At 43.8% G+C, this 14,406-nt stretch overlaps 1 protein-coding gene across 4 annotated transcripts in view; it reads right to left on the minus strand.

Annotated features, from left to right (window-relative positions):
* The window catches only part of Kiaa1549l (KIAA1549 like), a 257,863-nt gene that overhangs the window by 94,530 nt on the left and 148,927 nt on the right, over nucleotides 1-14,406 (minus strand). For 2 of the 4 annotated variants that reach the window (XM_077797483.1, XM_077797482.1), the window contains exons 2-6: nucleotides 13,431-13,775; nucleotides 10,245-10,850; nucleotides 8,174-8,289; nucleotides 3,347-3,566; nucleotides 2,275-2,408 (exon numbers count right to left, since the gene is read on the minus strand). In XM_077797483.1, coding sequence (XP_077653609.1) covers nucleotides 2,275-2,408; nucleotides 3,347-3,566; nucleotides 8,174-8,289; nucleotides 10,245-10,850; nucleotides 13,431-13,775 — 1,421 coding nt within the window. Of the gene's footprint in view, nucleotides 1-2,274; nucleotides 2,409-3,346; nucleotides 3,567-8,173; nucleotides 8,290-10,244; nucleotides 10,851-11,261; nucleotides 13,776-14,406 lie in introns of all 4 variants that reach the window. The other 2 variants (XM_026404625.2, XM_077797481.1) reach the window with 2 other exon arrangements.

The raw sequence follows: 14,406 nt of genomic DNA on the forward strand, positions 1-14,406 counted from the left end.
CATTTCATCTCCTTGGCCACAGTCACGGATTCAGAAATGAACACCGTGGATCCAAGGAGAACCAATCCCAGGGGTTTGACTGAAATGACACCAAAAATGGTACTTTGATACCACAAGACTATAAGCAGTAAGGATGAGGCACCAGAGGCCACCAGACAGAACCAGAGAAAAACAAGCCAAGAGACGAAGAGAGAACATCATGAAGAAATCACTACAGCACCTGGATTTAGTTGTGCCTAAAGTAATTAAGCTGTGAACTTTTCAGCTGTGTGAGCTAATTGCTTCCTCTTTTTTTTTTTTTTGGCCTTATAAGCTTGGATTCTGTCACAAACAAAGCAGTCGTAATTGAATCAACTGCAATCTAGCCCATAATACCAAAGCTAGACAAAATTTAAAAGTCATCTTTTCAGTGACTCTTAATTAAATATTTACATGATCATATTCCATAAAAGATTCAAGGTACCTTGCACATTTTATTTAATACAATAAAATGGAAAGTTATTCATTACAAAAGCACATCCTAGAAAAACAGATAAAAAGACAGGGATGTGGTTAGCATGCAGTTATCTATGCGTGACATAGGGACAAGAGGGTTGCTGAAGTTATACAACAGATTGGGTTCTGGGTTACCTCTCATCCAAATCAAAAAGCAAAATAGTTAATAAAATGATTGATTTGATTATCCATTAATTTCAATAGTTTTCAAAATGTTCAAGAGCATCTAAAATCTATTAGATGCAATGTTCAAATCACTGTTATAGTCTTTTCCAAGGAAGCTTTGTTAGTTGGTTGACAAAATTTCATCTAATGGTGCATAATTAGTACCTAACAACACAAGAGAGGCTTCTTAAGGCCAAGGGCAGCTTATTTATCTTGGTGTCCCTCCCAGTGATTGATAAATAGCAAGCACTCAATAAGTCTGTGCTTCCTGAATACAATTAAAGTATGCTCTGCTGCCAAGATCTAACTAGGCTCATGCACCTGTGAGAATCACAAATCCAATCAGAAAGAAAAAGCATCCCCACAAGACAGCTGAGTCACACTCCTTACATAAATCTTAAGTCTCTGACATATTTTTAGATCCTAGTCTAATATGAACTAAATCATAATGAGACACTTCCCTATACACTTTGGATGAAACTAGCAAAAGAAAGCTGCTCACTCAAATTAAATTGTATGCTTTCTACATCATATTGGCTTTGCTGATAATTCACTTATGCTAAATGTCAATTTCAAAAGCTCTGGGTCTAATTGCAAAGGCTTTAGTCAGTAGTCAAAACAGAGACATTGAACAGTAGAGTTAATTAGAGAAATTTGGGGGGTGGATGAATATCATTAAGAAGCATCTGTCCTTAGTGGGATGATATCTATGTAATTGAAGAAACTGGGTCTGAGAAAGGATGTCAGTGGTTTGTGCACTGTTATCCAGGAAGCTGAAATACATGGTGTACCAGGAGGGGGATTTCCCTGGGAAAGAATTCATGTGTTTGCAAAAACTTTTGTGGAGGCCCTCATTGCCATATTGCAGAGACCCTGGTACAGCTTAGTAGATAAGAGGATGATCTTTTGGCTCAAGTTTTTGTTCCATTCTTTTCCAACTATATGACCTTCTGGAAGGTTCATAACCTCTCTCTTAGTTCCCTGTCATATAAAATGAGGGTAAGGATAGCTCAGAAAGATGTATTGAGTATTTTGTAGCAAAATATTTGTAAAACCCACCATGGTTCCCAACATATTGTAAGCCCTCAATACAAAATGTGTGTGTGTGTGTATGTGTGTGTGTGTGTGTGTGTGTGTGTGTGTGTGTGTGTGTGAGAGAGAGAGAGAGAGAGAGAGAGAGAGAGAGAGAGAGATATATGATTGTTCACGTGGCTATCAGGAGTACAATCCAATGTAAATCAGAGAACAGGCAAATCTTTGATGAGTTAGCTATTTGAAATGGATTCATTTCACATGAGACATTTGATACATTTTACATAGTAGATTCTAGTTTGATTTTTTAAAATAGTAAGTGTATTAGAAAGACTCAGGAAGCATCACATGATAAAATTAATATAAAACCCTAAAGCACAGCAGGTACTCAGTGACACAGCATCCCTCCTGTCATGGCCAGACCCCAGACAGCCTCACCCATGCCATGACTGTCTACATCATCCATCCAAGTAGCAAGTTACACTTACACAAGACTGCTTTGAAATAGGGGACCCAAGTCACTCCTTACCAACATTTGTATTTTGATTGTCAACTACACAGCCTAAAGCCCCTCCTCCCTACCTGAACCATCAGGTTGCTTTTGGTATTCAGGACCTTCCTCTCAGCATCCTGGAATGCCTTCTGCAGCCGCTGCTCCATGGTCTGAGCAAACTTGCAGGAATGTATGTTATCTGACTGGCTCACAAACTGTAGCACTAGAATGAGAATGAGAAATCAGCACTCACCAAAGCTTTACATCTCAGTTCCTCTGAGTGGATACCTAATAGCTCCTAGTTGCAACCGTCATCTAAAACAGTATGATTTCAGGTTAGAGAAATTAGGCAAATAAACAGACCAGACAAGGTTTGATTTTGAAAGTGACTTGTAACAAAGAACAAATTTAAAGCATGATCTAACCTGAGAGTCCCTCCAATGCAAAAGACGTTGTGATTTTATTTGGATGGAATATACACACGTCTGCTCAAAGACCAACAAATAATAACCTGAGAGAGATCATGACTTCTATTTCTTTGAAGGGACAGAAAAAAAAATCAATCGACCTCCATTACTAAGTTGATTGTTTCCATTTCAATGGTTTCTCCACTCTTGTGGTTTACAAACGTTGCAAATCAGAAATCACCAGGGAGCTTGAAAGAAAGAAAGAATCCAAGGTCTAAGCTCAGAGATTCTGATTCAGTGATATTTGGGATCTACAGCTCCAAACTACAGATTTTATGGAGACTCAAGTTTTATTGGTGTCCACTGGTAATACAGGAAAAAAAAGCAATATGGTTCTCAGTGCTCATATGTACTAATTATAAGTTGGGAAGAAAAGCTCCTAATATGGGACATTTCTAATAAACCTCAGGTTAGAAAAGTTTAGACTGATGAATTGAGCACTTGGACATTTGATTAGCAGGATACTTTAAAGAAGGTACACAGAGACTTTAAAAGATGGCAGAGACATTTGATACATTTTACATAGTAGATTCTAGTTTGAATTCTTAAAATAGTAAGTGTATTAGAAAAACTCAAGGAAGCATCACATGAGAAAATTAATATAAAACGGCAATGGAGTTTTTAGACAGGTATCCACTCAGTACCGCCCCTGACCTTAGACTGCATAGGAATCCTTTCCTTCTGAGTTACTTGCCTGTTTTCAGCTGGAAGTAGCCTGCAGGCTGGGGCTTCCATGAGGAGGCAAGGACGGCCACAGACTGTAAGTTTGGGGTATGTTGCTTCAGATCTGCAGTGACGTTGCTGACTCCATAAACACCCAGCATTTCTATCACAACAGCAGGCAAGTATACCAACCTTCCTTTGGTAGCATAATAACCAACTGTGATGTTGTGAGAATGTTCCAGAATGTCCACCTACAAAACAAATGGACCCCCCAGAACTCACTGTTTATTTCCGCAGTACTTTAAGTTCTTAGTGCTTCTGAGAACCACAACTGTTACTTAGCAAGGCAGGGGAATAGGATTTTCTCCTTCCACAAACATTCTAACCCTCTTGTACATCATGCATGGATTAAAGCAGAAGTATGACAATACAACAAAATAAAATTTACAACAAATCTACATAGGACTGAATTAAATTTGCTTTTTTTTAAAAAAATGAAGGTTAAAAAGTGACTTTTTTTTAAGAGAGAGAGAGAGAATTTTTAATATTTATTTTTTTTTAGTTTTTTTCAGCAGACACAACATCTTTATTTGTATGTGGTGCTGAGGTTCGAACCCAGGGCCACGTGCATGCCAGGCGAGCACGCTACCACTTGAGCCACATCCCCAGTCCTTAAATCTGCTTTTGTATATTTTGAAGTGCCTCAGTATAATCCTGTGAGCATTCATTATTACCTGAAAGGAAGAGAAGAGATAATGGACAGACAAAATTTCCAGCGAATGGGATGCTGGGGAAAACAGTTTTATTATGTTTCTCTTCATTTGTTAGAATTAAAAGGCAGAAATGATAAATTAAGTGGGGCATCTTCAGGAGATGGGTCAAGAAGTAAACAAAGTAAATTCCTTAATCTAGAAGCAGAGAGACTTGGCTTGTTCAGACTTGGCTCTATCTTTGGCTGGGACACTGGTTCAAGGCCAGGGCACAGACAAGTCACAGAGACCTTGTCTCACAGCTGAGTCAAGGGACACCCAATGACCTGAGCTCTTTCTATCTCAACAGGAACATTTGGAGGCTTCAGAATTTATTCTTATTTTGTTTTCCTTTTTTGATGTTTATATGAGAGTTCTGAGTGTTTTTGTTCTTTATATATATAAATATAATGCTTGTTATACAATCAGCATTTCTGGAAGACAGAATAACAATTGCCTCTAATATATCTACCATCACTGTAATATAATTATACAACAACTTCTAAGTTTATTTCCTTTCAGTCCCCCTAGTAATACATGTATATTTCACACATATAAATATATGCATGTATATACATATATGCATGCACTCTAGATATTGCTTCATAACCTCCTCTTTCCCCCTTTTATTTATTTATTTATCTATTTGGTGGTGCTGGTGATGGAACCCAGGGCCTTATGCATGATAGGCAAGTACTCTATTGCTGAATTATATCCCCAGTGTTTTTTTGTTTGTTTGTTTGTTGATTGGCATTTCTTTTTCTTAAACAAAAGAATTTTATTATCTCATAGTTCTGGGGGCTGGAAGTCTGAGACCATGGTTGGCCAGCATGGTCAGATTCTGGGGAGGACTCTTTCCCACTCTGCAGACAGCTGCCTTCTCACTGTGTGCTCATGGGACCTTTCCTTAGTGAGCACTTGCAGAGTGTCTCCAATTTTTTTTTACTGTGGCAAAGTACACATCTCATACCATCTACCTTATTACAGTTCAATGGTATTAAAAATATATATAATGGGTACCCAGCACCACCACCCATCTCCAGAACTCTTCATCTTGTAAAACAGAACCTCTCATGTCAGGGTGTTTTCAAGGCCTGCTTTCCCCCTCATTCTTGCATATCCACCAGAAGAGTCATGTGGGACTAGTGGGGGACATGGCTCAGTGATAGAGAGCTTGCCTGGCATGCATGAGGTCCAGGGTTCAAGCTCCAGCACCACAAAAAGAAAAAGATAAAAATAAAAAGTGTCATGTGTGTTTTCCAAAAAAAAAACCAAGGTAATGGATTTTGCAACAGGATGGGTGTGGTTTGGTCCCTCCAAGGTGCATTATCATTGGTTCTTTACTAAAGATGGTGTAAAAAATGATAGAATGAGATGGACATCATTACCTTAGGTACATGTATGACTGCACATATTGTGTGACGCTATATCATATACAACCACTGAAATAAAAGGTTGTGCTGTAGTTGGTACAATAAATCAAAATGCATTCTACTGTCATATATACCTAATTAATAAATAAATTAACAAAAAAGATGATTATAGGTGGAACAAGAGAAGCTTCAGGGCAGACCGTAAACAGGCTGAAATGACAGCCAACTCACCCAATGAGAGAATCACTCCCCTTTCAACCCTTCTAGTTAGCTCAAAGAACAAGCCAAAGCCAGGTCAGGAACGATTTGCTTTCAACACCTCCCTGACCCTTGCTAGTTCTTCTCTTAAACAAACAAAGACATGAGGAATAGCGTTGGATTTAACAAGCTGTTTGGGTCCCATGATTCTCATTTTGCCACTATCTTTTATTTGTGGCAAATGATCCTTATTTCCACGTTTGGTGGTAATAGCAAATATCCTTTCAAAAGAAATGCATTTAAAATGTTTAAAGTGAGGGATGGGGTTGTAGCTCAGCTGTGCACTTGCCTAGCACATGTGAAGCATTGGGTTCAGTCCTCAGCACCATGTAAAAATAAATACATAAAACAAAAAGGTATTGTGGTCATCTACAACTAAAAAATAGTTTTAAAAAATTTGAAGTGAACTTAGCCTTAAAGAAGAATGAAATTATGGCATTTGCTGGTAAATGGATGGAACTGGAGAATATCATGCTAAGCAAAATAAGCCAAATCCAAAGAACCAAAGGCCAAATGTTTTCTCTCATATGAGGATGCTAATTCACAAGGAGGGAGAGAGAATAGAGGTATTTTGGATGAGACAGGGGATAGTAAAGGGAGGGGAGGGGGCATGGGGACAAGAACGATAGTTGAATGAATCAGACATTATTACCCTGTGTGCATATATGATTACACGATCTCTGTTAACTCTACATCATGTACAAACAGAAGAATGAGAAGTTATACTCCATTTATATGTGATGTGCCAAAATGCATTCTACTATCATGTATAATCAATTAGAACTAACAAAAAATATATTTAAAGAACTGAAAGAAACAAATTTAAAGTGAACCAATTTGGGTCTGAGGTGAGGTGCAGAAAAGACGAAAGCTGTGTGGGTAGTTGGAGAACGGCTAAAGCTTATTGAAAACTTTATCAGGCGACTAAATGGGAACATTCACATTTCAATGGTCAAGTAAAATTTCTGGAGCAGAAACCACACAACTATCCCATGGAGTATGTTTCTATTGTTTCTTTCCTTTTTTTCCCTCCCTCCCTCCTTCTCTTCCGTCCATCTTTCTTTCTCTCCCCCCCCTCTTTATCTCTCTCTTTCTTCTGTAGAATTGTAGAGGAGAAACTGACAAGGACCCATAAACTATGTGCCAAACCCATTGCTAGTCCTTGGTGTGATGGGCGGAGAGGGGACCACTGAGCTGAACACAGCTGTAGGTCAGAACATCAAAGGAAGAAGCCGGAACAATATTTCTAAGTGGTATAAAAGGGAGTCCACTGACTGCCAATCACATTTACTGCTCTAACACTTGGAGTCAAACCAAAAGAGTGTAAAACAAAGCTTCCATCACTTGGACATGCCACCCAAATCAGCCAGCAGTTGTTAAACAGTACTTGGCATTGAAGTGTTCAGAGGGGGGGTGGAAATGTTTACTTCCCTGTGTGCTGCTGGCAATTTTAGCAAAGTTGGACTCAATTTACAAGTCAGAATGATTTTTTTTTTTTTTTTTTTTTTTGTAGCTGGGACTACAGGCACGCATCATTGCACTGGTTGGTGTGCTGTTTAAACATAATTTCAGAACTTTTTTTTTTAATATATTTTGAGAAAGTTTTCTTAAATTACAGTTTTTGGTACTTGTTCCATTTCTCTTTAGTTTCTGTTGGGGATCACTATTACTCATACTTTGACTCTTTTTTGCCTATCTTCAATAATCGTTAATTCTTTTCTAATCATTTCCATCATTTTAAAAATTTCTTCTTTAACTAGTATTTATTTATTTGGGGTTACCAGGCATGGAACTCAGGGGCACTTGACCACTGAGCCACATCCCCAGCCCTGTTTTGGATTTTATTTACAGATAAGGTCTCACTGAGTTGCTTAGGGCCTCACTTTTGCTGGCCCTGAACTCCTGAGTCTCCTGCTTCTTCCTCTCGAGCTGCTGGGGTTATAGGCATGTGCCACTGCGCCCAGCTTTTAAATAGTCTTTATGTTTTAAAGCAGTTTTATGGTTTACAAAAAATTGAGTACATATACATTGCTGGTGGGACTGCACATTGGTGCAACCCCTCTGGAAAGCAGTATGGAGATTCCTCAGAAAACTTGGAATGGAACCATGATTTGACCCAGAATGATTTTTAAATGTCCAGAAATAAATCACTATTTAAAATGGTGTGAAAGATAAAAGAAAAAGCAATGGATGGTTTCTTGAAAATTACACAGACAATATTAAATGCTCTCCCTACACAATGGGAAAATGGAACCGTTTAAAACAATATATCCAGGCTTTTTTTAAAAAAAAAAAAAAATCAACATAGGCAATTAGTCTCAGTTTCCCGTCTCCAGCCACAGTCATTTACCAAAATGAAGAAAGATTCCACTTCTGGAAAATGTGGGTGTTGGGGGGAGGATGAAGACAATCTAAACAACACCTGGACCCCTGAGGCAGATGGAGACGGGTTAGCTAGGTGCAAAGTGAGGAGCTTACGTGAGCAGAGACGTCGTTCTGGTGGAAAGCCTTCCGCAATGCCTGCGTGAGCCCTCTGGCTACATTGAGCTTCAAGGACTCAAGGCTCTGCCCTCTCCTTTGGGTTATAAAGAGAACTGTGGGAGGAAACAAGCGTGGTAATCAGAGTAAGGTCCAAACCTCATAATGAACATGCCCTCCCCTCCTCTGGCCACCATATCCTACAAATTCTGAACAAAGCTGAGAAGCAAAGGCCCACCAATGAGGGGATTGGCTGGGACAGAGGCTTTGTTGGTCCTGCTAAAGTTTGAAAGAAAGAAGGTCCTAGCCATTTGTGTGGCCCTGAAGACAAAGATCACGCTGGTGGCACTTCATCTCTGACACGTGTTGCCTCTGACCTTGAAAGCTAGGCTCTCTGGGGCGGGGCCCTGCTCTGGATGCTGCAGCCCCAGACAACCCTGAAACGGGAAGGACGGAGACAGGGATGGAGATACAGGATGGGGAAGAGGCATCTGTGATTGAATGTGACACGTGCTATTGGAAGGGAAGCCCAGGATGCTTTAGAGCTTCTGAGAGGAGCATCCAAGCGTTGAGTTGAACAAGGGGCTGGGATCAGGGAAGGTTTCCATGGGAACTGATGCTTTGGCTGAGTCTCAAAGGATCATAGGAGTGAGCTAGGGGAGGGGAGGGACTGCCCCCACCCAGTACCAGCAGAGGGAACGCCAAATGTAAAGGTGCAGGGGACAGAAGTGAAATACTTCAGTGTGCAAATTTAGGGCAACAAGAAAAGAGGAGTTCTCAGCAAAGGAATGCATTTGAGAAGGTTCCCTTGACTGCAGACTCCAAAGCAGATTGGAGGGTGGGGTTCTGCAGGCAGAGAGAGGAATGTGGTTAGTGTTGCAGAAATTTCGGTGAATGAGGACGACAGCGTGAACCCAGGAAGTGGTGGTGTGAACCAGGATGAGAGACGGCGTTTTTCAGGAGGGAGAACTGAAAGCAGCTGGTGGCTGGTTAGACATGGCTGGGGCTGTTGGGAGGGAAAGAAGAGAGAGGAGAGAGGATGCATGGGGGTGGGAGGCTGCCCCTCAGAGGAGAAGGCATGGGTCTGGAGAGAGTGGGCAGGGGGAGCGGAAAACCAGATGGGATCATTTATTAAGAAGCAGAAAGAGATACTGTACTTTCTGCTAGGCCTAGTTTCACGATTTCCCATTTTAGAAAAGGATATGTCTCAAGATATAATTTCATTTAATTCTTTGCGGGGCGAGGAGGAAGGCGGGATGCGAGCATTCAGCATTGGCATGCTCTCTCAAATAATTTGTCTAATGCTTTTTATAGCAGACACTACTGCACTATTAAAAGCAACCTGTGCATTCGAGGGCTGCTCTGCTATCACGGGGAACCGGGGCTAAAAAGACAGCATCCCGCTTTGCCCACGGTTCTAGGGCTGCCTGCAGAGCTTTTTCAAGAAACTCTCCCCTTTAAACATGAAAAATAAATCCGGGGGCTCCCACCTTGTAAACCGTAGCTGTGCTTTTTGTATCTGCTGATTAAGAAAACATGACAAAAAGCTTTTCTGAATTCTGCAGCCCTTTCCAAGACTTTGTATTAAACAAATCACATCATTTATTCATGCGAGACATCCCTGATGCACTCTGCAGGCAAAACACGATGTACGTTGGCATTCTTAGACCTACGGGAAACACTGTGTCCCAGGGGCCTCTCATGTCAGGACTGATCCTAGAACTAGAATCCATGTCACCTCATGCTCCTCCCCTCCTTTGACACTTGTTGAAGATCAAGGTTTGTCAACCTCAGCATACTGATATTCTGGGCTGGATTATTCTCTTTTTTTCTTTTTTTGGTCTGGGGCTGTCCAGTGCATTGTGGGGTATTTAGCAATATCCCAGATCCCTATCCCACTTGAGCTCAGTAGCACCCCCTCTCACCAAGTGCAATAACTGAAAATGTCTCCAGATGTGGCCAAATGTCTCCTGAGGGAAGGAAGACAAGGTCACCCCGGATGAGAAACATTGATCTCTCTGAGGCCAGGCTGTGGCTTTCAAGTCCAACCGGAAGGACAGCAGCCTCTCACCTGTCTTCACCAGGAGTTTATCAGACATCTGACATTCCAGGTTGGACGCCGTTTTGCCAGTTGTGACCACCGCAGTGGACGAAGCAGGGAGAGACGCATCCGTGTTTTCTGCTTGCAAAGGGGGCAAGCGGGTGGCCTTCACTAATGCTGTAACGGAGGTCAACGCTGCGGTGACTGTCAGCGGGCGAGGGGTGGATGCCCTTGGCGTCTCTGGCTTGGTGGGGTTTGGGAGGCCTGTGTGCATGGCTTGTGGCTTCCTGGGGAGGTGTGTTGTGGACAACAGGCCCGAGGCAGCACCCGTGTCCCCCTGCATGGCTGTGTGTGTGCTCATGGTGTGTGCTGTTCTGGCAAACATGTAGGTTGGCGTGAACGGGAGGGCTGTATGGATCGCCCCTGCGGTTGCCTTTGGGCCAGATGCTGCCTTGTTGGTGACATTTTTAGCTAGAGCAGTGGTGGAACCGCTCTTGGTTAAGCCGCTGCTGCCGGTGCCCTTGGCCACCAGGGCCGCAGATAGCGCCTGTGGACTCGACTTCCTCAGAAACAATGTGGCCGCGGCCGCTGCTGCTGCTGTTGTTGGCTCCACCTTGGATGACACCGAGGAGTCCACTGTAAAGAGAGAAGAGGCAAAGCTCGTCACTGGCCGGGAATACACACGCCATTTGTTCTGATGATGAATGGAGGGAACCTATGGGTTAGCTGGGGTGAGGAGTGGCAGCTCTCTGGGATGGCAAGCAAAACAACTTAGGCTCATTAAGGTAATTAACCCTAATGAGAATGCTGCTTACAGCCAAGCCATGGTTGGTAAAAAGGGCAGAAATTCTGAACACTCTCAAAACAACAACAACAAAAAAAAAAATGAAGTGGGTAGAGGATCAACTACGTGTCTACTTGGGCTGCTGACTCTCACTTCTGAAGGGGAGGTATGTGCCTTCAGAGCAAAGCTGGGTGTTGAGCTTGAGGATGCTTTGGTCCCGAAAGCAGTCATACCTGTTTTTTTGGTACCAAGAAACAAACTACCTGCATTAGTGGTGGCACCTGTCCATTTCTTGGGGTGCTGAGAAGCTTGCAGCACTTTGGAGGGGGTCCTGGGGAAGGCACTGGTTGACAGAGGAGGAGATTCAGCAGCTGACTGAGGGCCAAGATTGCTCCGGAATGACGTGGAAGCAGTTATTCTGGGTGATGGGTAGATGTCACTGGAAATGTGGGACCCTGTATCCGTTCCATCGGAAAGCATGTCCTGCAAGCTTGTTGTAGAAGATAGATGTGGCCAGGTCAGCCAAAGAGGAAGGCTTGACTGGGCAGAATGTTGACTTGTGGATGGATAATATTCAGCCTTGGCTGTTTGGAAGTCTCTGGGACGGTTGTGATGGCTTGTGGGCCAGAGGTCTGTATGATTTCCCACCAAGGTGACATCCGACTGCTGCACAGGCTGGTTGGTGCTTGTCCTAAGGACCAGATCTTGGATGTTGAAGTCTTCTGCAGCCACTGATTGCCCAGCAGTATCTTTGATGTTCTGAGATTTTACTGCTTTGGCAGCTGAAGTTAAACCCCGGGGAAGAGAAGTGGCAGCTGAATGAACTTCCCAACTGGCGAAGTTAATTGTGTGACCATTTGGACCATCACTTGTTTGCTGCTGCAAGCCAGATATTGTGGAATCTCTGGAAAGGGTTCCTGTTTTTGCTGAAAGAGAACTCCAGAAAACATCTGTGGTTGTTGGCTTTTTCATGTCTCCCATTGTTGAGAAATCATCAGCATCAGTGGAGGAGGGAGATGCTGTCACCTGCTTGGAAGCAGAAACAGGCGATTCAGAATGGTCCCCAGCAGCTGTGTCAGTCTCCAACTTGGTGCTGGCAAAGCCAGGAGATGGGAAAACCATGTGGGTGGTCTGAATGGTGGGCCTGGAGGCTGGAGGTGAACCTGAGGGAAGGAGGTTTGTTCCTGATGTTGTAATGACGGGAGATGACATTGGATTGGAGCTAAAGTCAGAGCGGAATCCATTTTCAGTGTGAGGACTCAAAACTTCTTTGCTTGGAATAGTCACATTTGCCTTTTTATTTTTCCCTAAAAAGGCTGTCACGCTGACCTCTTTCTGCAGGGGAAATGTCCAAGTTGTGGAGAGAAGATCAGGAAGGTTCCTTGAGAGGAACAAGTCTGTGGCTGCAGAAGGGGCCCCGTCATGGCCTCCTTCTTGAGGTGTGGGCATTTCAGGTACAAGGGATGGCAAGGTCCGCTCTTCTGCAGGCTGAAGGACAGCGATCATGGAGGAAAGGTTGCCTTTCCCATTTGATGGCGATGCGGGAACTGTCCCAGAAAGGACGGCTTGCCCTTGACCCAGAGGAGTGAAAGGCAGCAGAGCAGGCACCAAAGATGTGTGTTCGGCTGAAAGGGCAGGCCTTCTGGAATTCTCTGGATCTGCTGACAAATGTGGTGGGTTAGCAGGGTCACTTGCAGTAGTAGCAGGGGCTAGCTTTCTGCTGGTCATTTCTATGGTCACTGATTCTGCAGTCCGAAACAATGAAAGCTCAGCCGCCTGGGTTGCTGCTGCCGTGCTCTTAAAAGTTGGCAAAGACACCCCACTGTGCGCTCTTTTAGCCCGCGAAGTGTGGACTGGGTGGGTGGATGCAGGATTCGAAGCCACTTCCATCATGGACCATGAGGGGGTCCCACCTGGAAGCGCAGGAAGACCTCCAGGTGCTAGGGTCAGGGGAGGCAGACGGGCCAGTTCTGCCATGGAGCTCAAACCCCCAGGTGTGGGTGAGCCTGAAGAGTGGGGACCCTCTTTCGGGGACAGTTCAGAGTACTGCTTTGTTAAGGATCCAGAAAAACTTAGATGAGGGACACCTATGGAACCCTGGGCATTTGGGGATGGAATGTGGTTCATTTTGTCAAAAGCTGGGTTTAGGGCATTAGCCACAGTCTGAGCTGAGGAGGAGTCGGGTGGAGCTATTTGGGGCAACAAAGGCACAGGGGTGGGACGCTCTGCTGGCTTAGAGGAGGTGATGGAATGAGGTGAGTTGGAGGTCAATGGAGCGGATGAAGGTGGAGGAGGAAGTGGGAGCATATCTGATCTCAGGGGATGCTCCGAAAGGGAAGGAGTCCCTACCCGCGGCTGAGATGGGGGGACGGCACTCAAGGTCACCGATGGGACTGTGGACCACGGGGGAAGCATGCGGGCGTGAGGCAAACCTGACACGTCCGCTGCTTCTCTTCCCCCTGGAGGCCTTGGTTGGACCAGGGACTCGCTGGAATCTTGAGAGGGCTCCAGGGAGGCGCTCTGTCCGCTTCCTTGGTAAAGGGAAGGAGAGAAGTCCACGTGAGCCCTGGCCCTGCGGTGCGCCCTGGGCGGAGGTGTCCGGGCTAACTGCAGCAAGCTCGTGTTATCAGGGGACTGTTCCAGCACGTTCTTGATTCTGTCCACCGCCAAAGAAGACTTGACTTCCGAGAAAGGCCATGTTGGTGAAATTGGTAACAACTTCCCATGAGGAAATGGCTCCGGGGTTGGGGTGACGTGGATCTGCAGATTATCTGCTCCTGTGAAACAAAGTATTTGCAGTAAGGCATTGGAATCAGGAAGGTGCTGGGGGAGTGGGCAAGACAGGCCCTTCCTGGTCTTAGAGCTTATTCAAACAACCAGTTAAATCTCTACAAATATCCACAGGATGGGGTTGGTGAGAGCATTCTTTGATGAAGGGATATTTAAGCAAAAATGTGAAAGATATTCACGTATTGTTATTTTTTTTAAATCTACCTTCATTCATACCTACCTATAAAGTACCAATTATTAAAACAATAAATAGATGGGAGAAAGGCCAGTGGAGTAGAAGAGGGGGAACAGGATGCAGGGAAGAAGGAGAGGGAGGAAGGAAGGAGGTACTGGGAACAAATGACATTCCATGCACATGTGACTATGTCCAAAGGAACCCCAACATGATGAATAGCTATAATGAACTCATAGAAACATTTTTAAAAAAATAGCTTGTAGCACCTATGAGATTTGAACCATAAAACTCACAACTTAGAAAAAAAGGTAGCTACCTGTCATGACCAATGACACCAAAAGTAAATCTCCTCCAAGAAACTCATATGCCCAACACTCTTAAAGGACTATGCATCTGAGCGTGGATCTTCTTTTAGGTCTCTAAGGCATCTTAGAGAAATATCT

This window comes from Urocitellus parryii, chromosome 4 (genome assembly GCF_045843805.1).
Source record: "Urocitellus parryii isolate mUroPar1 chromosome 4, mUroPar1.hap1, whole genome shotgun sequence".
Classification (NCBI taxonomy): Eukaryota; Metazoa; Chordata; class Mammalia; order Rodentia; family Sciuridae; genus Urocitellus; species Urocitellus parryii.